General features: G+C 44.6%; 1 protein-coding gene across 1 annotated transcript in view; it reads left to right on the forward strand.

The window, feature by feature from the left end:
* The first annotated feature begins 158 nt into the window (after window positions 1-158).
* Window positions 159-24,591, forward strand: part of LOC116367844 (serine/threonine-protein kinase/endoribonuclease IRE1-like) — a 28,770-nt gene continuing 4,337 nt past the window's right edge. The window contains exons 1-21 of the mRNA XM_031819013.1: window positions 159-211; window positions 6,038-6,180; window positions 9,708-9,741; window positions 10,078-10,150; window positions 10,696-10,768; window positions 12,281-12,403; window positions 14,443-14,544; window positions 16,762-17,023; window positions 18,262-18,340; window positions 19,341-19,500; window positions 19,794-19,909; window positions 20,007-20,210; window positions 20,551-20,794; window positions 20,998-21,088; window positions 21,391-21,580; window positions 21,807-21,906; window positions 22,112-22,311; window positions 22,540-22,687; window positions 23,358-23,485; window positions 23,629-23,752; window positions 24,460-24,527. Of these exons, the coding sequence (XP_031674873.1) occupies window positions 159-211; window positions 6,038-6,180; window positions 9,708-9,741; window positions 10,078-10,150; window positions 10,696-10,768; window positions 12,281-12,403; window positions 14,443-14,544; window positions 16,762-17,023; window positions 18,262-18,340; window positions 19,341-19,500; window positions 19,794-19,909; window positions 20,007-20,210; window positions 20,551-20,794; window positions 20,998-21,088; window positions 21,391-21,580; window positions 21,807-21,906; window positions 22,112-22,311; window positions 22,540-22,687; window positions 23,358-23,485; window positions 23,629-23,752; window positions 24,460-24,527 (2,715 nt within the window). The remainder of the gene's footprint in view (window positions 212-6,037; window positions 6,181-9,707; window positions 9,742-10,077; window positions 10,151-10,695; window positions 10,769-12,280; window positions 12,404-14,442; window positions 14,545-16,761; window positions 17,024-18,261; window positions 18,341-19,340; window positions 19,501-19,793; window positions 19,910-20,006; window positions 20,211-20,550; window positions 20,795-20,997; window positions 21,089-21,390; window positions 21,581-21,806; window positions 21,907-22,111; window positions 22,312-22,539; window positions 22,688-23,357; window positions 23,486-23,628; window positions 23,753-24,459; window positions 24,528-24,591) is intronic.

The raw sequence follows: 24,591 nt of genomic DNA on the forward strand, positions 1-24,591 counted from the left end.
AGAGCCAGAGACATTGATTACCGAAGCGAGGAGAGTAGCAACGCCACAGACAAATGAAATGTTTTGATATCGTAACTCTTTGGGAATGCCTCTTTAAAACTTGGTTGTATCGACGCATTGCATTCTATGTAACTCGTACTACCCGTCTGGACTGTATGATGGACTGGACGGTTAGCAGTCGGGCCCTATTGTGGTGCATTTTCACGTTACTGTGTAGTATTGACCACTTCAAAGGGTAAGTAGCTAACCTAACTTACGATACTGAACCTTAGTGGGAGGAATTGACATATTGGCTACTAGTTAGCTAATGGGTTTAGTGGTTAACACCTAGCTAATATTTACAACTAGTTAGCTAGCTGATATTTTTGGCTAAATGGTATTAAGCTAGCTAACGTTAGCTAGTATACTTGGCTGGTTGGCTAGCTAACAACCAGTTATATATTTTATGCCTAGTTAACTAGTGTCGACTCCAACTAAGCTAAGGCTAATATAGTATGTTGTTAAATTGCTTGAAGTAGCTACTGTAGTATTAGCTAGTCTCCTGTTTTTGTAGTAGGGGTAAAATTACAGATAATGTAGTGTACAGCATTTATTCAACAACCTAGCCATTAAGTCACACTAGTTGGCTAATCTAACCATGCCATAAGATGAAGCCAAGGCATTAGAGCCAGGCTGGGGACCCTAGCTAAATTGATACGATTAGACTTTAGACCCCCATGTAAAGAGTCTGTCAGTAAAGACCAATCAGGTGAAGTTCCACCACCTCACTAGTTGCTGGAGCAAGCCCTTTGCTCTGTGTTAAATGTTTCTTTCTAAAACATAAAATAAAAATATTCTGATAGTGCTTTCAAAATGTAGCTATCCAACATGTCGCTTTATGAATAGCAGTGCAGGGATGTTTGTTTAACACACTCAGTGCCCTAGTAATTCAGCATGCTTGTTCTGGTTGTGCTCACACTCTTGCAGTCAGACTTGTAGTAGAGCTGGGCAAAAATCCATATAACGATAAATTGACTATTGTCATGATAACAATACATTGAACTATAAGTTAACATTAATGTGGGTCAGTTTTTATTTTTTATTTATTACCCTTAATATTACTACTTTGAATGTTGTAGCTATCAGTTTCCCATCAACAATCACCCATATTAGAAAACGTATTTAATTTAAAACTTCACATTTCTCTAGTAGGCCCCTATAGGGTATTTATTGTAATGAATGATATCAGCAAAATGTCCATGATAAGTGGTCGGTTTGGTTGGTGTTGACAATTTTCGGTTCATTGTCCCAGTTATACTTGCAGGCCGTGCTACCATGTGCGTATAGACAAGTGTTCAGTCTGTGTATGTTCTGTTTGACTGTGTGTGGGCGTCCTATCTTATCACAAGGCCAATGGCTGTGCAGGCACTGTGTGCTGCTGTATTAGGGTCTGTGCAGAGACGGTGCCACTGAATTTTGACAAGTGGAAGGAAGCTAAAATGGCCATGCACAGAGGAATCACAAAACAAACATGCTTGATGTTTTAAGTCTCTGCACACACTAATATCTGGCCATCTGACCTGCCTACGTGTGCATTGCATGTGGGCAAAACAAGTAGACAATTAAATAAAACCACAGTGAAATTTAATGCAAGGTGGTGTTGAGGGCAAGATGCTCAAGATGGGACACGCAGGTTGTTCAACACAAAATATACATAACCTGGTCATGCATGGCCATTTGTACACCATGTCAGTTTAATTTCTTCACCTTTTCAAAAAACATTTCCTCTTAGATTTTGATCTGTGGTCACCAGATAATGAGCATCATCAGTTCCTGTCTTAATTCATGCCTGCACACAAACTGTGAGCGCTACAGCGAGTCTACAAATGGGAGGAAACATTCAGACTGTTTTGGAAATGTTCCATTGAAGGTGAATTAATGGAGGCAAGGTTGATAAAGCACTTGATAGAGTCAAGCATTAATTACCTTGTACAAATTGTCAAATTTGCTGTCAATAACACCTCTTCAAGGCAATGGTCTGTTCTGATATAGCAGGTCAGTTAACAGGGATCCTGCAGATTTGGGTTGGAAGGTAATTTCTACATTCAGTTCCACTAAGTATTTCTGAAGCAGCTTGTACCGTGTCTGGTTTCTGTTCTCCATGTCCCTTCTGGAGGGTGCATCTAGCGTCAATGTTTTTCACTCTCTTTTTGATTAGGCCTATGAATTCTGTAGGCTAGTGCCTCTTAGTGGTTCCAGTAGTGGTTGAGAACATTTAGGCCTAAGCCTAGATGCAATGTAAAAATTAAAAAAATACACTCTCAACGGTCTCTACCAGTGAGACCTTTAGCTCTAAGCATCAGTAGCATTACATTACACTGAAAAAGTACTTGTTTGCCCCTCCTTTGTGTTCCCTCTTCCCTGGAAGGCTTTGATTCCTATTGACTGATGGTGGGAAACCTGCCAATCACATGTACCTGATACCACTGCCCGAGAACTCTTAGGCATGTTCATTCTGTCTCTCTAATGGAACATGGCCTCATTGCAGAGGCAGAGTGAAAGCTCGGAACCTGCCAAGAATTGTTTCGTCAAGTTTGGGTACATTATGTAACCCTAGCAGTGTTACGCAATGTCTGACTTCTTTCCCTGGTAAAAAGCATTAGGACATGTAAACCAAACGGGGCCTGCTCCAATGACCTTTTCTCTCTACTCCCGCTCCCAGATACAGACCAGTATAGAACTGAACTCCCCTCCTCTATACTATCAATCATACCGTATAGCCTAACAACCGCGTACAGATGTCTCAAGGATGCACTTTTAGGCCTGTAGGTGTTAAACGTTGTTTCGAACAGAGTGCTGCTTCTCACAAACTCCAACCGTCTGACAGATGTTCCAGAGATGTTGATTTTGAAACTGAGAGCAGGCTGGAGGTTTGTGGGGATGAATAATAATACATTGACATTGATGGTTATTGTTTTTCTGTTCCTGGTACTGTTCTTATGAGGTGATAAACCAGTGGGAACAACCACAGGTGTCCAGTATTGACACAAGCTCTCTCCGGTGTGTAGACTGTAAGATTACAGCAGGGTTAACTGAACAAACAAACCCAGGAACACACACGCTTCCTTCTTTTTTATACCAAATACATTTTTAGATAAACTGCTAAATAAATGAGCTGTAGCTAGCAAACAGCACCTAAGTGAAGTGGTTAGGTTATAATTGCTTTGATTTCATCAGATAGGCCTAGCGTCATACAGTAACCTTGGTTTTCTTTCGTTACTCCAGCAGGCCGAGTGTGTTTGGTCTGGTCAATTTCGTAGACTGTAGACGGCTGGGAGGAAGACAACATTACAAGGCTGTCTGATTCATAGAAGGCCAGGGGTGATTCACTGAAGTGTACTCTGTTTGTTCTGGATGCCATGTGCTCCTCAGGCCCTGGCTTGCTGGTTGTGATGGGGGGGGGGGGGGGGGGGGGGGGCACATTGGTTTCTGGCCTAACAGCACTTAGGCCTAGTTCTCCCTTGTAAGTGTCTGAGTGCTGGGTAGGGCCTGGAGTAATTATAGATCAGTGATCTGCCTTTAACAGAAACAGCAGGGAATAGTTATACTATCCTGAGTGCCCTTTGGAGGGCATGTTTCATCCCATTGAATTAAGATGTTCAATTCTATGTTCTACTGTTCTAACTTTGGTTTGGCTGGAGGAGTGGGGGTGGGGTTAGTGGAGTAGGTTGGTACACACACAAGTCATGCAAGGTATTAAAATCCCTCTGGCCCTAGCTGCCTCCTTTAGCTGGGTCATGGCTATAAGAGATGTATAGCTTTTGTGAAATGAATGTCAAAATATGTTTTTGGTGTATTTTAGCTATCCCTAACCCTTCCTAACCTTAACCTGCTATGCTAATTATCCTAACCTGCTAGGGAAAGTTTAATTTTTTTACAAAAGCTGTATCCCATCTAGTCAAAACCCATGAGCAGCCAGAGCACTCTACAGTACAGACACTCCCACCTGGCCTCTTCCTGTGCCAAAATCAAAATGAAGACTACGTATCGCATATCAGTGTGATGTTTTTTTTTTTTAAAGATCCCTTGCACTCACTGACCACAGAGACTTCTAAGGAAAGAAACACCCCCTTGGATTGACTGGGCCTCTGTCAGAGCCTAAAGTGTGGTCAGTGATTCAGGCGCGGCATACACCCACTTACGCCTGCATACATTTTTGGTTGTTTCATTCCTTCTCTCCAAAATTGCTGTCCATGTTTTTCTACTGAACCCAGTCAAAGTCTGCCCATGTGGGCTTGTGTCCCTCTCCCAGAGAGAGTGATGTGAGAAGGACTGGAGAGAAACACATTCACATGTCCATCTCAGCCCACTCTTTGTCTGTGCGGTGACTGAGAGAGACATTTCTCCCTGAGTTCCACAGTAAAGCAAGCCGACCATGCTTTCTTTATCAGCCCAATATTTTTTTATGTAACCTTTATTTAACTAGGCAAGTCAGTTAAGAAAAGAACAAATACAATGACTGCCTACCCTGGACGACACTGGGCAAATTGTGAGCCGCCCTATGGGACTCCCAATCACGGCCAGTTGTGATACAGCCTAGCATCGAACCAGGATCTGTAATGACACCTCTTGCACTGAGATGCAGTGCCTTAGACCGCTGCGCCACTCGGGAGCCAAAATGGTGATATTGGTGACTCTGCAGACAGCAGCGTGGCTCTTTTGCAGAAGTTCTTAAATCTTGGCACACGTGTTCCTCCTCACACCCTTTGTGCACTAGCTGCACTCTTCAGTCTCCCAGTCCTGACCCCCAGACCCTTACCTAGCCTTCCTCCCCACTCTTCAGTCTCCCAGTCCTGACCCTTACCTAGCCTTCCTCCCCACTCTTCAGTCTCCCAGTCCTGACCCTTACCTAGCCTTCCTCCCCACTCTTCAGTCTCCCAGTCCTGACCCTTACCTAGCCTTCCTCCCCACTCTTCAGTCTCCCAGTCCTGACCCTTACCTAGCCTTCCTCCCCACTCTTCAGTCTCCCAGTCCTGACCCTTACCTAGCCTTCCTCCCCACTCTTCAGTCTCCCTTTTGAAAACAACAAATAAAGGCTCTGCATGGTCAATCTGACATCTGAAGTGGCCGTACAGCATTTACTGCAAAGCAGCCTCCAGTCTTCAGAGCTTTCATGCTTATTGTGCTTAGCGGAGCAGAGCTATTGTGAAGGAGGTTGTCAAAGGAGTGAGTTTGTTTTATACAGGACGTACTGCCCCAACCTACTGTCAACCAATTATGTAAAAAAAAAAAGATATATATATATATATATGAGGCACAGAGCTTGATTTGGCCTCTGCGTGCCTCCTTTTCTAATTTTTCAAGTGAAGTGAAGGTCTTGTTAGGGACTATGCGAGCACAGACGAACTGAAGCATGCAGAATCCTTAACTCCCCCGCAGGCAGGTAGCGAGACCTAACCCCTCATCTGCTCCTAAGTGTTTTACACAGCCAGTTTGGGGAGGGGGTAATGTTTGGCGATATGGGGCAGCAGTTAATCCTTGCAACCTTTCGGTTACTAGTCCAACACTCGGCTACCCTAGGCTACCCTGCCGCCCCGGCAGTCCTTGAGGGAAACGGTCCTTCTCAGTATTGGCATTCCTCTGGGGCCTTATAAACTGCAGGAGGTTCTCTACTATGGCAGCATATTGCCTGTATTCCTATGTAGTGTAGACTATTTTATAGTTAGGTATGATCAAACTGATTATGAATCCGTGTTCATTAATACCACCATTTCATTAGTTCCAACCGTTCATTATTCATCACGTATACAATACAACGGCACACATGCGTCCTTGGCTCTATGGCTATAGTTTCCATTATTATAGTGTCTAGCCATAGAGGCCATGGTCATATCAGGGCTGATATGGCCAGAGCTCTTTGGTCAACAGAATGTACTTGCATTGGCTGTAGATTTAAACTCTTTTTGAAAGAGGAGAATACTAAGATTAGGCCCTTGGCTTATGTTGAATACCACTAAAGAAGACTATCTTCTGTTCCCCTATAGATGTGCTTTTACAGTATTTTGTGTTCTGTCTTGCAGAGTTTCTGCCGCGCCAGCACCGTCTCCCTCCCCGAAAGCCTGCTCTTTGTGTCCACCCTGGATGGAAACCTACACGCCGTCAGCAAGAAATCAGGCTCTATCAAATGGACGCTGAAAGAGGGTAAGGAGGAAGAGGAGAGTCCTGAGTAATGCACTAGCGCCTTTGTTTGTCTCTATCAATCTTTAGCTGCTGTTTGAGTTACACCTGTGAAACAAAGTGCCATTGTTGTTCCACAAGGATCACAATCGAGACCCCTTTAGTTTGTGAAACTGAAGAAGAGCTCTATTTCGTCTTTTGTTGAATGGTGGAAACCAGATTCAGAGCAGAAACATTATTTTCAGAACTAATCACACAGTGTACGAGGCAGTGGGAAGAATGCTCGTGTCGGCCTACTTTTTTTTAACCTCAGCTGCGTATCATTGCATGTACTAATACTGTAATTACAGCTATTGAGGTACTGAATGGTTAGAGAAATCAACACTGCTCTAGTGAGCGTGGGAGTAGGCTGTCGATCATAAACTATGGTAACTGTGTTATTCTCAGGCCTACCTCATAAAGGGATGTATTGACAGATTATTTTTCACTGTGTAAATGGCATTTTTGAGGCATTTCTGGGTTTAGATAATGGTGGGTGTTTTCACTGTATTTTCTGCTCTCCCGGCGCATGAGTAAATGCAGTGAACTCTTTGCCCACGCATGCTAACCTGGTAATCATTAACCTGGAGAGAGTGGGACAGATATAGCCTTTAATCGTGGTCAGCCATAATAGGCAGGGGTGAACTGCTTCGCTGTATTTATATTTCTCTTGTTTTTGTTCTACTTTATTTTATAGTACTACTGATAATGATTACTGCGTTGTTGGAGGAGAGCTTGCAAGAAAGGCGTTTCACTGTACTTGCTTGTGCACATGACAATAAAAAAAAAAACACTTTCATATCTAAACATCCTGTCTGAGGTTACATGGTCAGAATGAGCATTGGTATGATTAGCATATTAATGCAGGGTCTATTTACTAGAAGTCATGTAGCTAGGCTAGTAACGTTACTGAATCTCCATTTTGGATTCAAGGTGAACAACAAATGCAAATCGTATCAGATGGGCTGAATAACAGGGAAACGGTGGATCACAAATGGTTGACCTTTCATGTCAAACCAGCGAGTCACACCTGATACTGTATAACATCATTAATAAACATGAGAATATGGAATTGGTCCCATCTGAGCCCTGTGTTTCCTCAAAAGGCCTTTTTAATATGGACATGGACAGGGATAGCAACAGGTCGCCTTTCTCAAACATCTGCTCTCTTCCCTGAAGCCTAACTAACTAAAGCCCACATCCAGGAGATATGCAGGTCTTCCCTGAGGCCTAACTGACTATAATGCCCACAGAAGGAGCCTGGAGGGAGGTAGGAACCTGTCACTCAGGCCCAGCAGGTAGGATCCAACCCAGGGTTGGCATGGGTCCCATCCCTGGTGTGTCCTTTTTATGGGGCCAAACCACGCCCACAAGCAACCTAGCAACATTCAAAGCCGTGCTGATTGGTTAAGAGTTCGGAGATACTGATTAAGTAAATACGCGGAAGATAGCTGAAGAGGAATCCCCGCGAACTGGGAGTTCGTACTTTGCTCGTGCCTGCCATGCCACGAACCGCGGGAGTTCCGCGGCTTCGTTTTGAAATTATCCTAACTAAAGGCAAGCAACAAGTGACTGTAGATGGCTAACATTACATTATTGTCAGTAATGGTGAATGAATGGAGCTAGCATCTCGTTTAGTTGCGTACCAGCACAAATGTAATGTAGCTAAGTATCTCAATAGTCATTTTGTAAACACTTCGAACTCCTAGTGTGGTCAACGCACTACTAGACAGCTTCAACCCAATCGGCGATGTAAGCTAGCGATAACACTTGATATAAGTTACATCTTACTTATCTCCAAAAACAAACTATCCATGATGTCAATGCTATCCATCTGGTCAATCAGGCTGGTTGCAGTCACTAACTAAAAAGCTACATAGTTAAATGCAACTTAATATCCAAATTCAGGGGAAATGCAAAGTATGGATGGCAATGTTTTGGAGGCGATTCTGTCTGTAGCGTTTGTTCTTTCAAAACGCAGGAACAACTGAACTCTGACCAATCAGCGCGGCTTTGAATGTTGCTAGGATAAATGGTAGGCGTGGATAAAACGATGCATCGCTGTCTTGACCCTGCTGCACCTACCACATACAACAACACACACATTAATAGTCAGTGTGTCCTCCCAAACAGTTACGCTATCAGGTGAGGTGCATATTCAGTGAAGGGAAAGAACATTGAGGTCGGAACACGGCTCTCTGTCAGTTACAAATGGAGAAAACACACAGATCCACAAAGAATTCGAAAACAAACTCAATTTTGATAAACTCCCATATCTACTTGGTGAAATTCCAGTGTGCCATCACAGCAGCAAGATGTGTGACCTGTTGCCACAAGAAAAAGGCAACCAGTGAAAAACAAACACCATTGTAAATACAACCCATATTTATGCTTATTTATTTTCCCTTCTGTACTTTAACCATTTGTACATTGTTACAACACTGTATATATACGTAATATGACATTTGTAATGTCTTTATTCTTTTGAAACTCCTGTATGTGTAATGTTTACTGTTAATTTGTATTGTTTATTTCACTTTTGTATATTATCTACCTCACTTGCTTTGGCAATGTTAACACATGTTTCCCATGCCAATAAAGCCCCTTTGAATTGAATTGAAAACGTTCTACTAAAAAATATATACATCTGCTGCATGGTCGTCTGTAAAAGATGTCATCACACAATTGGGCTACCTGTGTAAACCACCCAGCACAGACCTCTGCCAGTCAGAGCAGAGGTTCCATCTGGCTGACCTTGTGGACTCCGCTGCCGCTGTGTGTGTTTGTCTAGTAGTAATGTCATTACGCCCTGGTCCCTGTGTGTGCCAGTTTGGCAGGGTGGCCTGGGTGCTGTATCACATTCAGTGGGGTGTGACATTACAGGACATTCAGATAGTAATATATGACCTGCTTCTCTATCATGTAGAATAGGGAATCGTGTCCGCTCTATACAATACATTACAGAATACGACCTGGGCCCTTACAGTGAGTATTAATGTGTCCCCTGTGGGCTACTGGCCACTGTTTATTTAGGCTATACTGTTGTCATTAGCTAAATAAGGGGCGTTGGCCTCTTATCAGTTAGGACAAGTGTGGTTTAAGGAGATGCTTAACCTGAGACCAACAATGCAGGGGTCGATGCTGACAATTGAAGTAAGTTGAAAAATATAGGCGCACACAAAGATTAATTTAGGAGCAAAATTAAAATTATTTGTGATATTAAAGCTGGATCCTTAATTCTTCCTTTCTCAAGATCAGAGTGAAAGGTCCCTGACCTTAAAGTTTTCAGTAAATCTTCTGAGTTAATTCTGTGTTTGGGAGTAATCGTTTATGAACTGAAGAACTATGGGGTTTATATTCAAACAGGAAAGACAGCAGTGTAGTGGTTCATATTGTGTACTGTATACATGCTGCTGATTCTTGATCAACCGGTACTGTCATCATTTGTAGTGTACTATTCATGGCACTGATGACTGAAAGGCACATTTTCTTCTGTTTTCTTCTGTGGACAGATCCTGTTCTGCAGGTTCCAACGCATGTGGCGGAGTAAGTATCCTGAAGACTGTGTGTTTTTGTGTGCGTGTGCGAGTCTGTCAGTTTGGGTGTCATAGTGTATTGAGTGCAACAGGAAATTTAACACAATGTGCTGAGCATGCATAACTGTTTTTTGTCCTGTTCTGCTTGAGCAATAAGACTACTCTATTCAAAATACAACCGGGTTCATTGATGACTGATCTGACAAAGTGTAAGCCCTACCCAACAATCAAATCCAACTTTATTTAGGCCTATAGTGCACAGGTGTCACAGCACACTTCACCTTGAATTATGTATGATCTGTCGGAGTGTTAACATTCTCTACCCCATCTCTCTCTCTCGCCGTAGGCCAGCTTTTCTGCCTGACCCTAATGATGGCAGCCTGTACTCTCTAGGAGGGAAGAACAACGAGGGACTGACTGTAAGAGGAACCACTGAACCCCCTTATTAGACTAACAGGGTCACCCCTCACTAGAGAGGATCCACTGAACCCCCTTATTAGACTAACAGGGTCACCCCTCACTAGAGAGGAACCACTGAACCCCCTTATTAGACTAACAGGGTCACCCCTCACTAGAGGAACCACTGAACCCCCTTATTAGACTAACAGGGTCACCCCTCACTAGAGAGGAACCACTGAACCCCCTTATTAGACTAACAGGGTCACTCCTCACTAGAGAGGAACTGACAGTTTCCTCTTTCTCTAGAAGGCCTCTGCATATCTGCCAACCACAGGTGATAAGCAAGTCACGCAAAACATGTAGTGCACATAGGTGTGTGTGTGTGTGTGCGCGCGCACATCATATTTGTTTGGCGTGGTTGTAGTAGCAGAGTCTGTGTGAGATTGTGAGTGAGTATGTGGTTTGTGATGAAATGGCATTGCTCAACATTGACCCCTTGATATTGATACACTCACAGTAAACATGCTTATGAGTGGGCCAATGGACATTTCCCTGTTTTCCACAGAAACTGCCTTTCACCATACCTGAGCTGGTCCAGGCGTCACCCTGCCGCAGCTCTGACGGGATCATCTACATGGGTAACTCTTCCAGCTCTCAGACCTGGAGTATATGACGACACACTGACATGACATGTAGACATTTAGAACAGACCAGGAACAGTTTGGACTACGTTGTCATGGTTATCTACTCTACCAAGCGGGACTACCATTTAATTTCCCGATCAGGCTGACCTCTAATGAATGAATATAATCTTGTTAGAACTAAAAGACGTTATACTACATTTCCATTCCTTTCACCTCACGGTCATCATAACTCCTGCTCCTTTGAATATACTGCGGCACGAAGGCGTGACCGTAATCTAACCTATCTACCGTGCCATTGTTCAGCGGAGAAAATGGATGTCATGTTTCTTAGTCCTGTAGAAGTTTTCACACCCATTCACTGAAGCCACTGCGAGCACTAAGGGAGAATTTTCTGTGTTAATTGTCAAACCTGTTGGCCAATGGCAATTTTCACCTTAATTTGTGCTAGACAGACAACCGTAATCTTCAGTCTAAAGCCGTCCTGCAAAGTCAGTTTGAGGAGCAGCTCAGCCAACAACATCTTACTCACGGGTGGGGCCACCAGCACTGCAGATGGGACACTGTTTCGTAATCCATCAGGCGTTGTTATTACAGTCCAGCCAGAATAACGATTAGTGTCACTCCCTTCACCAACACAATAGGGAGACAGTGCACTACCAGGGCATGGGGTGTTTTTAATAAGACTATAGGTAGGTTAACACCCATTACCCCCTGGGAGAATGCTGGGTGCTTGTCTAGCCCACCTTTACTTAACTGAGGTTGCCCGCCCTCTGACCCTCCCATTCACTCAAAGTATAATAAGCATAATAAACAACTCAGATTGAATGTGGTTCAACTGCATGTATGGCTCTGCTTTCAGACCAGAGACAAGTAGGTTTTTACAATGTTATTAGGCTGACTGCTCTGTGTTTCCTAGGGCTGGGCGATGTGGCCTAAAAAGAACCATGCATAATAAGGATTCACTTCTTGTAGCAGGCATTATAGAGCATTAACACGGGTCTCATACACATTCTCTCAATTACAAGCACACGTGTTAGTGAGTATCCAGATCATATTTATATTTCAAGTTTAGCTAACTTGGATCTATTTGGTAGTTGACTAGATAGAACAGTTGAACTGTTATGAACACACCCTTCTGTCCGTATCCAGCTGTTTGAACAGCATGCTAGCCAGATGTTGAAATCAAGTGGCCTACCTAGAATGAGAATGAGTTGCCAATTCCGTATATATTTGTGTTTTTATACTTATTGCATATTTATTAAAACATAGACTAGACAGCTTGAATAATAGGCTTTGGCTAAAATGCTCCTAGTGGTACGCAATTCCACGTACGACTGAAACTGAGCATGAAAAGGAGACGAGACCAAAAAGACACGAGAAGTGGACATAAATTCCCATACAAACAAATGAATTCAATATATATCACCCAGCCCTATTGTGTCCATGTGTTTGTGTCCTCATGATGTCCTTATGTCTGTTTTTGTATCACTTTGTGTGTATGCGCAGGTAAGAAGCAGGACCTGTGGTACGTGGTGGACCTGTTGACAGGGGAGAAGCAGCAGACCCTCACTTCCTCCTTTGCTGAGATGCTGTGTCCCTCCTCCTCCCTGCTCTACCTGGGACGCACCGGTAGGCACCTGTAGCCCAGCCTACACCTGGCTGGCTTGGGGTCTAAACATCTCTATGGGATATTCATTATTCACTTCTCCCCCTTAAGCCACTGGGCCTCCCGGGTGGCGCAGTAGTTAAGGGCGCTGTACTGCAGGCTCTGTTGCAGGCTCTGGGTTCAGGCTCTGGGTTCGTGCCCAGGCTCTGTCGCAACCTGCCGCGACCAGGAGGTCTGTGGGGCGACGCACAATAGGCCTAGCGTCGTTCGGGTTAGGGAGGGCTTGGCCGGTAGGGTCTCATCGCGCACCAGCGACTCCTGTGGCGGGCCGGGCGCAGTGCACGCTAACCAAGGTTGCCAGGTGCACGGTGTTTCCTCCGACACATTGGTGCGGCTGGCTTCCGGGTTGGATGCGCACTGTGTTAAGAAGCGGCTTTGTTGGGTTGTGTATCGGAGGACGCATGACTTTCAACCTTCGTCTCTCCCGAGCCTGTACAGGAGTTGTAGCGATGAGATAAGATAGTAGCTACTAAAAAACAATTGGATACCATGAAATTGGGGAGAAAGGGTGGTAAAATAAAAAAGCCACTGGGCAATCCCTATGAGGTTCAGTTAGGCCCAGGCTCTTAGAGATGTGTTCTGTCTATTTGTTTCTATGGATAGACCCGTTTGCCCCCAACCCCTGTCCCCTCTACATCCCTGGCTTCACCTGGTCAGCCCTACCTATCCTTTCCCCACAGTCCCAAATCTACTTACTTAATCTCCATAGGTATCTTATCTCCAGCCTATCCCAGCTAATTTATTTGTACCGTCTAAAGGCGTCAGCATGCTGTTCAGCTGGCAGCTAGCCGAAGTCAGCTAGGCGAACTGAACTTGTGTGCTCACATACTCCCTTAAAAGACATTCGCTTGAAAAACTAGAAAAAAGCAGCTGTTTTACTATTTGTCCATTTGAGACAGCGTCGTCAGTGTACACTTCCTCAAAATAGTCTGAATTAATCTAACTCAAGGAATCTGTCATTCATTTTTACGTTTTTTGTCGAGTAGGTCTTTGTTGCCCAATTTTGAATCTAACTAAGATGTTTGGTGCATTATTTCTCAATGAAACAATGTGCATGAAAATGAGTCGTCGCTCGTCGAATGACAACAGACTTTATTGAAGAATCCCTACTGTTGACCAATCTCAGACGAAGGGGCGTAGACTTCGGCTACCGACTTCGTCTTGCGTCCAGACAGAAATGTGTGTGCCCAAACACTCAAAAACCCTCACTGAAGTCCAAAACAAACGAAAACGTCACAAAATGTCATCATAATATATGAACAAACTCTTCTGAACTGTTTCAGCTGGGGAGCATGCGGACGCCTCAACCCTCTCTGCTAATGGCACTTATGTAAAAGTCTGGCATCAACGCAAAGCCTCTTTTCAATTTCAATTTAAAGGGCTTTATTGGCATGGGAAACATATGTTTACATTGCCAAAGCAAGTGAAATTTCTCTCCCTCTGACATTTTAACCAGGATCTTGTTGTACTGGGTTTAATTTTCCACATCCTCATTTACATCCCCTTTACAGACCTGGGATCAGCTCCCCTCCCCTCCCCCAATCCTAACCTTAACCATTAAAGGGGAAAATGTGAATCTGACCCAAGATCAGCGATTAGGGGAAACTTTACTGCCTTGGAAATGCTACTCTACTTCCATGCCCATTTGTACTCCCAGTTATTACTGTGGTGATCTGTCATACCCTGTGTCCTATGGCATCCGCTTAATTTTGATGTCACTTTAGATGACTTGTGTGTGGCTTGTTGTAGATATTTATGGCGGTTGTAAAGGTCAGGCTGCCAGGGCAGCACTCCAAGACATGGAGACGTGGGATACCTCTGTCAGGGGAACATGAATTTGGTCAGTGTTGTCACCATAGCTGTATAGTTGTAATGAGCGCTCTCACCATTTCTTCCCAAAGCACAATATCACCATGGGTTGAGTCCTGCTGAGTTTAGTTTCACTACTCTGGCATATCCTACATGTTCTAGGCTACAGTATATGATGTTGTCCCTTCCCCAGAGTACACTATCACCATGTACGACACCAAGAGTAGAGAGCTCCGCTGGAATGCCACCTACTTCGACTACGCCTCCACGTTGCCTGACGACGACACCAGATACAGTAAGACATGCTTTTATATCTCTCCATAGCGACAGTGAAGGTAGGCTATGTATGTGAGAGACTGAGTTGTTTGAGACCTGCTGTCTGGTAGGGCTGTGATGATGCCAGTATCACAATATATTTTCCATGGCAAAAATGAAAACAGGAAGCAGATGTAACTCTTTGGTCCTGTAAAAACCTGCTGGATGTAACATATTGTGTGCTATAGCTTGGAAAATAAATACGTGTGAATCTGGATGACAACAATGACATCAGGGCTGTTTTCCTAAAGAAGTTAAATCCTCTTCGTGTTTTTGTTTCCTTGGCATGATACTAACGAGTATTGTGTTACTGATATCGTCCTGCTCTCTGGTTGAAAGCATATCTCATAGGACATAGATCCAGGGAGATGATTTTCTACTGTCATTATCCTCACAACATATTACTATTGAACATCATCCAATATCAAAGGAAACTAATATTAAATACACTGCTCAAAAAAAATCGGGGGAACACTAAAATAACACATCCTAGATCTGAATGAATGAATGAAATATTCTTATGAAATACTTTTTTCTTTACATAATTGAATGTGCTGACAACAAAATCACACAAATTATCAATGGAAATCAAATGTATCAACCCATGGAGGTCTGGATTTGGAGTCTCACTCAAAATTAAAGTGGAAAACCACACTACAGGCTGATCCAACTTTGATGTAATGTCCTTAAAACAAGTCAAAATGAGGCTCAGTAGTGTGTGTGGCCTCCACGTGCCTGTATGACCTCCCTACAATGCCTGGGCATGCTCCTGATGAGGTGGCGGATGGTCTCCTGAGGGATCTCCTCCCAGACCTGGACTAAAGCATCCGCCAACTCCTGGACAGTCTGTGGTGCAATGTGGCGTTGGTGGATGGAGCGAGACATGATGTCCCAGATGTGCTCAATTGGATTCAGGTCTGGGGAACGGACGGGCTAGTCCATGGCATCAATGCCTTCCTCTTGCAGGAACTGCTGACACACTCTAGCCACATAAGGTCTAGCATTGTCTTCCATTAGGAGGAACCCAGGGCCAACCGCACCAGCATATGGTCTCACAAGGGGTCTGAGGATCTCATCTCGGTACCTAATGGCAGTCAGGCTACCTCTGGCGAGCACATGGAGGGCTGTGCGGCCCCCCAAAGAAATGCCACCCCTCACCATGACTGACCAACCGCCAAACCGGTCATGCTGGAGGATGTTGCAGGCAGCAGAACGTTCTCCATGGCGTCTCCAGACACTGTCACGTCTGTCACGTGCTCAGTGTGAACCTGCTTTCATCTGTGAAGAGCATAGGGCGCCAGTGGCGAATTTGCCAATCTTGGTGTTCTCTGGCAAATGCCAAACGTCCTGCACGGTGTTGGGCTGTAAGCACAACCCCCACCTGTGGATGTCGGGCCCTCATACCACCCTCATGGAGTCTGTTTCGGACCATTTGAGCAGACAAATGCACATTTGTGGCCTGCTGGAGGTCATTTTGCAGGGCTCTGGCAGTGCTCCTCCTTGCACAAAGGCGGAGGTAGCGGTCCTGCTGCTGGGTTGTTGCCCTCCTACGCCCTCCTCCACGTCTCCTGATGTACTAGCCTGTCTCCTGGTAGTGCCTCCATGCTCTGGACACTACGCTGACAGACACAGCAAACCTTCTTGCCACTTCTCGCATTGATGTGCCATCCTGGATGAGCTGCACTACCTGAGCCACTTGTGTGGGTTGTAGACTCCATCTCATGCTACCACTAGAGTGGAAGCACTGCCAGCATTCAAAAGTGACCAAAACATCATCCAGGAAGCATAGGAACTGAGAAGTGGTCTGTGGTCACGACCTGCAGAACCACTCCTTTATTGGGGGTGTCTTGCTAATTGCCTATAATTTCCACATGTTGTCTATTCCATTTGCACAACAGCATGTGAAATGTATTGTCAATCAGTGTTGCTTCCTAAGTGGGCAGTTTGATTTCACAGAAGTGTGATTGACTTGGAGTTACATTGTGTTGTTTAAGTGTTCCCTTATTTTTTTGAGCAGTGTATGATTCTCCTCTCTCTCCTCACGTTTCTCTCCCTCTCCTCACATCTCCATCTCTTTCCCTCTCTACCTCTTTCTATATATGTGTATTGTCCACCTCACATCATCTTTCACATAGTTGCAATGATGCAATGCGTACACCCAGTTTATGTAACCCCCCCTCTCCCCCTCCCCTTACAGAGATGGCCCACTTTGTCTCCAATGGTGACGGGCTGGTGGTGACAGTGGACAGTGAGTCGGGTGACGTCCAGTGGATCCAGAATTACAACTCCCCCGTGGTGGCCATGTACATATGGCAGCGGGAGGGCCTGCGCAAGGTGCCTCTCACCAACGTCGCTGTGGAAACGCTGCGCTACCTCACCTTCATGTCAGGCGAGGTGGGCCGCATCACACAGTGGAAGTATCCCTTCCCCAAGGAGAAGAAGCCCAAAAACAAGCTCATGTAAGTAGACTGTGGCTTCCCTTTAGTTACTCTGCTATGGAGGCACAACCCTGACTTAGATGACTTTGTAGGCGTCTTATGCTTTCATAGAAAAACACAGACAATTGGATGAAACTTTTTCATTGTCACTTGTGTCCATTTTACCCTCATGTCATTGTTTATCTATAGTAAATACCCCCAGGGGTGGGTATTTTAAAGTGTAGAGCGGACTACTGTTTTAGCTTGAACTTTCATGCAAATCTTCCCATAGCCATGGGCATTGAATGTGCATACACATATATTCTGCAATGTAGAAAATAACAACAAATAAAGAAAACCCCTTGAATGAGCAGGTGTTTCCAAACTTTTGACTGGTACTGTATATATTTGCATATCTGGGTTGAGGATTCTGTCCTGATGGGTTAGGAATAGAAGCCCCACCCTTTTCTATAAACAATGTTGATTGGTTTCTACCAGCTCCAGTCTATGCTCAGCAAGACTCCAAGCAGAGCCTCTCCCCTTTAGCATTTGCCACAGCATTTCTGCCAAGACCATTCTCCTTTGACTTCTGTTGAATTAGTTTCACGCTTATTTAGCCACTTCCTTCTCTCTTATGATTAATTAAATAATTTACTCCGAATCTCTGTTTTCCTTCAAGGCATTTATTTTGTTAACAGGGGCCCCTTAAATGCTTTAACTGAACTCTTGAAGTCTCACAAGTAATTTATGATGGGTTGAGTAAGTTGATTTTGCAAGCAGCACGTGTTACGGTTGATCTCCCCATCCTGAGAACAGGGGTTGGCCCCATCTCGTGTTAGAGCTTTGATATGCATTCCAGGGCTCTGAATCATTGATGGGGTGTATTGAATATCTCTTTATATCTATGTTTGATGATTGCATGAGCCAGTGGTGGTGTAGTCAGGACTTGTAGAGGTGTTTCATTTGTTCATAAAGTGATGCATATCTAACCAACACAGGTGGACTCTTTCAGTCATGGTTTCACAATACAGTTCTGTACTTCTATTTACACCAGCTTTCAGAAGAAAGGAGAAATAAGAGTTTCAGTGGGTGATCTTGTAGTGTGTGTGTGAAATTGTCTGTTTGTAACCAATAGTGCAGTTTTCTGACTCAAGTCAAAGCGGTCTACAGTATAATAGAGAATCTCCCTATTCTAAATGTCCTGGTTGAGGTAGTCTATTAGGCTTCTCTTCCTTGTTTAAAGCTAACAGTAAGACTATCCTGTTCTGTTGTCTTCACAGGGCCACACTCTACGTAGGCAAGTACTCCACCAGCCTGTACGCATCGCCCTCCCTGGTGCATGATGGGGTCACGGTCGTGGTGAGTGGCACTAGGCTCTTCTGTGTTAGAACAAAATGTGACATTCAGTCTAGAATCTAGAACATCATCAAACAACTGGACGCTTCTGGGAGCTGATCTCTTAGCCCAAGATCAAAGATGTGAGTTAAAAGTCACAGGGACCTGCACTAGTGTTGGTTTGATTGTTTACCTGACCACAACCCAGGTCACAATCCCCTCAGGCCTGGGTCCCTGCAGCACAGAGGAACATGAGATAGTATCAGCAAGACCCCTTATTTCTATCTATTTACAATAAGATGTTGAGATTAATTTGATGTAATCCGTTTGATAGTGACATCCCACTTATTTCAGTTTCCTTCTAAGTAGTAAAGGATGTATTAGTTTCTGCCAACATTTAACAACATTAAACTACATGTGGACACCAAATGTAAAATTTGGTGAAGGAGGAATAATGGTCTAGGGCTGTTTTTCAAGGTTCGAGCTAGGCCCCTTAGTTCCAGTGAAGGGAAATCTTAACGCTACAGCATACATTGACATTCTAGACGATTCTGTGCTTACAACTTTGTGGCAACATTTTGAGGGAAGGCCCTTTCCTGTTTCTGCATGACAATGACCCTGTGCACAAAGTGAGGTCCATACAGAAATGATTTGTTGAGATCAGTGTGGAAGAATTTGCACAAAGCCCTGACCTCAAACCCATCAAACACCATCAGTGCCTAATCGTCCAACATCAGTGCATAATGCTCTTTTGGCTGAATGGAAACAAGTCCCTGCAGCAATGTTCCGACACCTAGTGGAAAGCCTTCCTAGAAGAGTGGAGGCCGTTATAGCAGCAAAGAGGGGACCAACTCTATATTAATGCCCATGATTTTGGAATGAGATGTTCGATGAGCAGGTGTCCACATATTTTTGGCCAGGTAGTGTGTATTAACATTGAACTACTAAAAGGATGTCAATCACTAGGTGACTCCCCTAGTTTAAAAAAAGTTCCATAATCTAGTGGTTTGTGTGTCTCCTGTAGCCCCGCGGCAGCACCTTCCCCATGCTGGAGGGTCCTAACAGCCAGGAGGTAACAATGGAGGAGGAGTGTGTGATCACCCCCAGGACCAGCGTCAAATTCAACTCTGCCCTGAGGGAACGCAACCGCATCAACTTCATGAGGAACCACCTGCTCCTCATAGGTAGAGAACACTCCTCTTGTGCATTTCCCCCCTTCCCAGTGTCTACCTTGTGTTATTATAGTGCCCTCTGCTGGATGCTCAGTTAGTTCTCAAATGTGGAACACAAGCATTGTCCAAGTCCATACACTTCAATGCAGTTGTGGCTGTAGAATAGGGATGGAAGTTGGTTTTCAGTGATGTCAGCATGATAATGATTTAAGAATATGTTATTGATGTTTATAGATGTTATTACACACACTGTAATATCATCATAGTAATGATGCTGATGCTGGTTGGATGCGTTTCTCTCCCAGGTCATCATGAGACGCCTCCTGATGCCCATAACAAGATCCTGGAGAAGTTCCCTGACAGTATCCCACGCCAGCAGGGCAATGTCATCCCCTCCACCACAGAGAAGACCCTAGAGGAGGTGTGTGTTTCAGTCCTTCAGCATGCCAACTAACCTCTCCTCTTTGATTTGATTTTGTTGGGGTATAAAAAATATCTTCTCCCTCGTCCTCCCCTAGAAGGTGAATGAGAGTGACATGGGAGAAGGCCCCACTGTGGGCCCCAGCCCCCCGGTGGTCACCTCCATCCAGGAGCAGCCGGGGCGAACCTCACAGGTGAGGGTGGAGGCCCCTGTGGACTCTATGCTTAAAGACATGGCCAGCATCATTTTCAGCACCTTCCTCCTGGCTGGCTGGGTAGCCTTCATCATCATCTACCCCAAGGTGAGGGAGCACTGACACCTAGTGGTGATCTGGTGTATGGCTGTTACTACCTGGCTGTACAGATTGTCAGTCAACAAGCTGAACACGAGTGATGAAAATGTATGAAGTAAAGCCACAGTTTAGTTCCAGTATGATGGTAGCCTCTGTGTTAAATGTAGGAAGCCACAGTTTAGTTCCAGTATGATGGTAGGCTCTGTGTTAAATGTAGGAAGTAAGGCCACAGTTTAGTTGAAATGCTGAGTTATGGATATAACACAATCCTGACTTGAACACTATAGCTCACTTATACATGTACTTCTGGTTTACACACACCCTCTATTCTCCATCTCTCCTCTCCCAGAGTGTTCACAAACAGCAGCAGCTGCAGCATGAACAGTTCCAGAGGCAGTTAGATGAGCGGCTGGATCTCCTGAGGAGACAGCCGTTCTCTCCCCCAGGGACCGACCTGCCCCTGCTGGCCCCGGACGCTGACTCAGACCACAGCAGTCCCAACGGCACCCCCAACATCACCCCCCGTGCATCTAACCACTCCAACCTGTCTGTGCCCGAGCTGGGCAGCTCCGCCAACGAGCACGAGGATGGAGGTATGGAGGACACAAGTGGATACACACATTGATAAAGACAACACACATTGATGCGCACACAATTACTCACACATACTCACTCACACACTTATAGTAGGTCTAGCACTGCTCTGTTCATCTTGATGCCTGGCAATTGTTTTGAAAAGGAGAGAAGATACTCTTCTGATTCCAATATCTGATGTGCTTTTTTTATGGTTCATCAGATGAGGACTCCAACATGGTCAGAGTTGGAAAGATAATGTTCCGTCCCAAAAATGTTTTGGGACACGGTGCAGAGGGAACCATCGTGTATAAGTAAGTCTCACCCCAGGCTAATGTATCTACATTTTGTAACAAAGTGAAATGAAAGTCAAGTGCCTTTTGAGGCTACTCAGTTGTTCAATCATCTCTACTCGTCATATAGACTCTCGAGAGTCTTTGGCCGCATCCCCATTATTTCTGTGCAAGTGGGAAGAGAATTGGGACACAACCTTTTTGTTTTTCAGTTACTTTGACAAATGTTCAGTTTTACAAACATACAGACAAGAAGTCAACCTTTCTTTGTAAAGTGTCTGTTTAGGAATGTTCTACTAACCTTCCCTTGCTCTGTCCACCAGGGGTCAGTTTGACAACCGTGCCGTGGCAGTCAAGAGGATCCTCCCAGAATGCTTCAGCTTTGCTGACCGTGAGGTGGACCTGCTGCGCGAGTCGGACGAGCACCCCAACGTCATCCGTTACTTCTGCACAGAGAGGGACCGCCAGTTTCAGTACATCGCTATAGAGCTGTGTGCCGCCTCACTGCAAGAGGTACTGCAGCCTCACTGACCACCAAACCAAGGGGTCTGCAACACCCGGCCCACGAGCCAAATGTATCTGGCCCTCCAAAGTTGTCTTAAGCTCCTACAACACCCTCTCTCTTCCTGACCTTTCAGCTTAGGCTCTCATTCATTTATTAATTAATTCATCCTCTTAAACTTGCTTCTTGTTACTTTTAATCACTCACTGCATACGGACTCTTTGTTTCCTCTTTCAGTATGTGGAGAGACAGGATTTTGATCGGCATGGACTGGAGCCTGTGATGCTGCTGCAGCAGACCATGTCAGGACTGGCACACCTGCACTCCCTCAATATAGGTAATAATCACAAGATGTGCACCTCCACTAGGTTTTAATATAGGTTTTCATGAAGAACAGAAAGGTTCTTACCATACAGTAATATTTTCAATAAGATTCACAAGACTACTGCAGCTGGACTAGGTACAGTAAACATCTAAGATCTCCTAGGTTACAGGTTATTCTTCCAGTCTGATCTGATCTTCTCCATTCTTCCCGTCCCCAGTGCACAGAGACCTGAAGCCCCACAACATCCTGGTGTCCATGCCCAACGCCCACGGTCGGGCGCGGGCCATGATCTCTGACTTTGGCCTGTGTAAGAAGCTGGCGGTGGGCCGACACAGCTTCAGCAGGAGGTCCGGGGTGCCCGGCACCGAGGGGTGGATCGCCCCAGAGGTCCTCAGTGAGGACTGCAAGGACAACCCTGTGAGTGGTCCCTCTCTCTACTGGACACATGACTGGTCCTGATTTTACAGATAGCAGCTGTCATGAAACAAAAGCCTGTGTGACTGTCGCTGTCTGATACTAATTTAAATTGATGTGAATGCAGTTCACTGTTACATACTTATCTTGCCTTTATCAAAGACATTGATTGCTAACCATCAACAGAACGCCATTATTGAACTCCTAACCTCTCGCTCTCTTCCTCTGTAGACGTGCACGGTGGACATCTTCTCTGCAGGCTGTGTGTTCTACTATGTGGTGTCCTGGGGATGTCATCCCTTTGGCAAGTCTCTGCAGAGGCAAGCCAACATACTGCTGGGAGCCTACAGCCTGGACCAGCTACAGCCCCACAAACATGGTGAGGACATCACTTCCTGTTCTCAGACACACAGGAAGGCGGTGAGAGGAAGTTGGTGTAGGATTGGTTTGATTTAAACCAGGATGTTGACTGTCTAAGAAACAGTTGTTTCTTGTTGGTAAGCATCAGTTCAGCCTTTAAAAGTACAAAGAGAGCAATAAGTTTACATTGGACAGTTTTGGTAAAGGCAGTATTAGAGTTATTATAGACAGACAGGGTCCTGATGTTATTGTCAATGTTTGGGTTTGCATTAAACAAAATTGCAATCAGTTGTTTCACATCAGAGACCGCTGTTGTGGAAAATTTGATCCAAAGATTAGGCAGAGACTAATTTATAATAGTGAATCTTTAATGCAGACGAGAAGCTGCTAGGTAGATCCCTCACTGATCGCAGTCAGGGAAGGAGCTCCAAGAGTAAATGGCTACATGTCCCTTATATAGTGGAAGGTAATAATACAATCATATTGTTACAAGTTATTTTATACAAGCAACAGTTCCAGAACACAATGGCCTTGTTATAGGGTGCAGACATAACAGGAGTTATGAAATGCATAACATCACAGTCCAACACAGAACAATAACATAACTCTTGAGAAGTGACAATGGCTCACCCCAATTCTGCCACAACATCGCCCCATAGTGACAGAGTGCTTGGTCTTGTCTTTCCCAGAGGACATCGTGGCCACAGACCTGATAGAACAGATGCTGAACATGGAGCCCCAGAGGAGGCCTTCTGCTGAGAGTGTGCTCAAACACCCCTTCTTCTGGAGCCTGGAGAAACAGCTGCAGTTCTTCCAGGTCACAATCAAATCCAATACTTTTCTAATTAAACTGTTCCACATAAATCAGCACGAGATGCAACTGTGAACGGAACATTTTCCAATAACGACATTTTCTTTTTTTTAAATAAAAACCCATATTTAATCTTGTTTCCCCTGTAGGACTTGAGTGACAGGATAGAGAAGGAGCCGCTGGACGGACCAATCGTAAGGCAGTTGGAGCGAGGGGGGCGGGCCGTGGTGAAGCTGGACTGGAGGGAACACATCACAGTGCCTCTACAGACCGGTAAGAGACTGGCCTGAGATCAGTTGTAGCAACAACCACACACCAGTCTTACAAGACTTTGTCCATGTCATGAGTGGTAAAGAGACTGGTCCGAGTTCAATTTTAACCCTACTACTATGCTAGTGCCTTTTAATAAATTAAAGGGTATATATTTCATTAAGAAATGATGACCTACTACAGTTTTATACTGAACCTGATTAGTGCAGAAGAGATGTGAGTGTAGTCATTGATATAAAATGCCGTGACTGTGGATGTGGTTTGCATTTCCTGTCAATCCAGACTGCAGCATTTAGCTGAGCTCTTCTCAACCTGAAAGGCTGCTTTGCTTCCTGTTGAGTGTTCATCTGAATAGGGTTGTTTCATAGGGTTGTTCTAATCCTAATCTTAATATGCCACTGTATGTGAAAGAAATGGTAAGAGAAGGTTTGCTGTGACTGTTGCATTCATTCGTTTTTAATTTGCATGTCAGTCATTTGTCTATTTAGCTTGTTGTTATGTTTTAGTTTTCATGCCTTGTGGAGAACTAGTCGGCTGAAGATTTCCTGACAGGTAGACTATATTATAGGATATCTCATTTTAGACCATGACATTGTGAGGTATTTCAATCTTGCTGTATTATGAGACTTTTAGGATAAATTATACATTTTAGGATAAATTATTAGAATGTACTGTGTGGATTACTCATTGCATGTATTTTCTCTTGGCAGACCTACGCAAATTCCGGTCGTATAAAGGAGGGTCTGTCAGAGATCTTCTCCGTGCCATGAGAAACAAGGTATGGGTGTCTTTCCAGCTAAATGATGCGTGTTTACCTGATTTAGATGTCCGTGTATATGAAT

The sequence above is a fragment of the Oncorhynchus kisutch genome, unplaced genomic scaffold (genome assembly GCF_002021735.2).
Source record: "Oncorhynchus kisutch isolate 150728-3 unplaced genomic scaffold, Okis_V2 scaffold1778, whole genome shotgun sequence".
In the NCBI taxonomy this organism is placed as follows: Eukaryota; Metazoa; Chordata; class Actinopteri; order Salmoniformes; family Salmonidae; genus Oncorhynchus; species Oncorhynchus kisutch.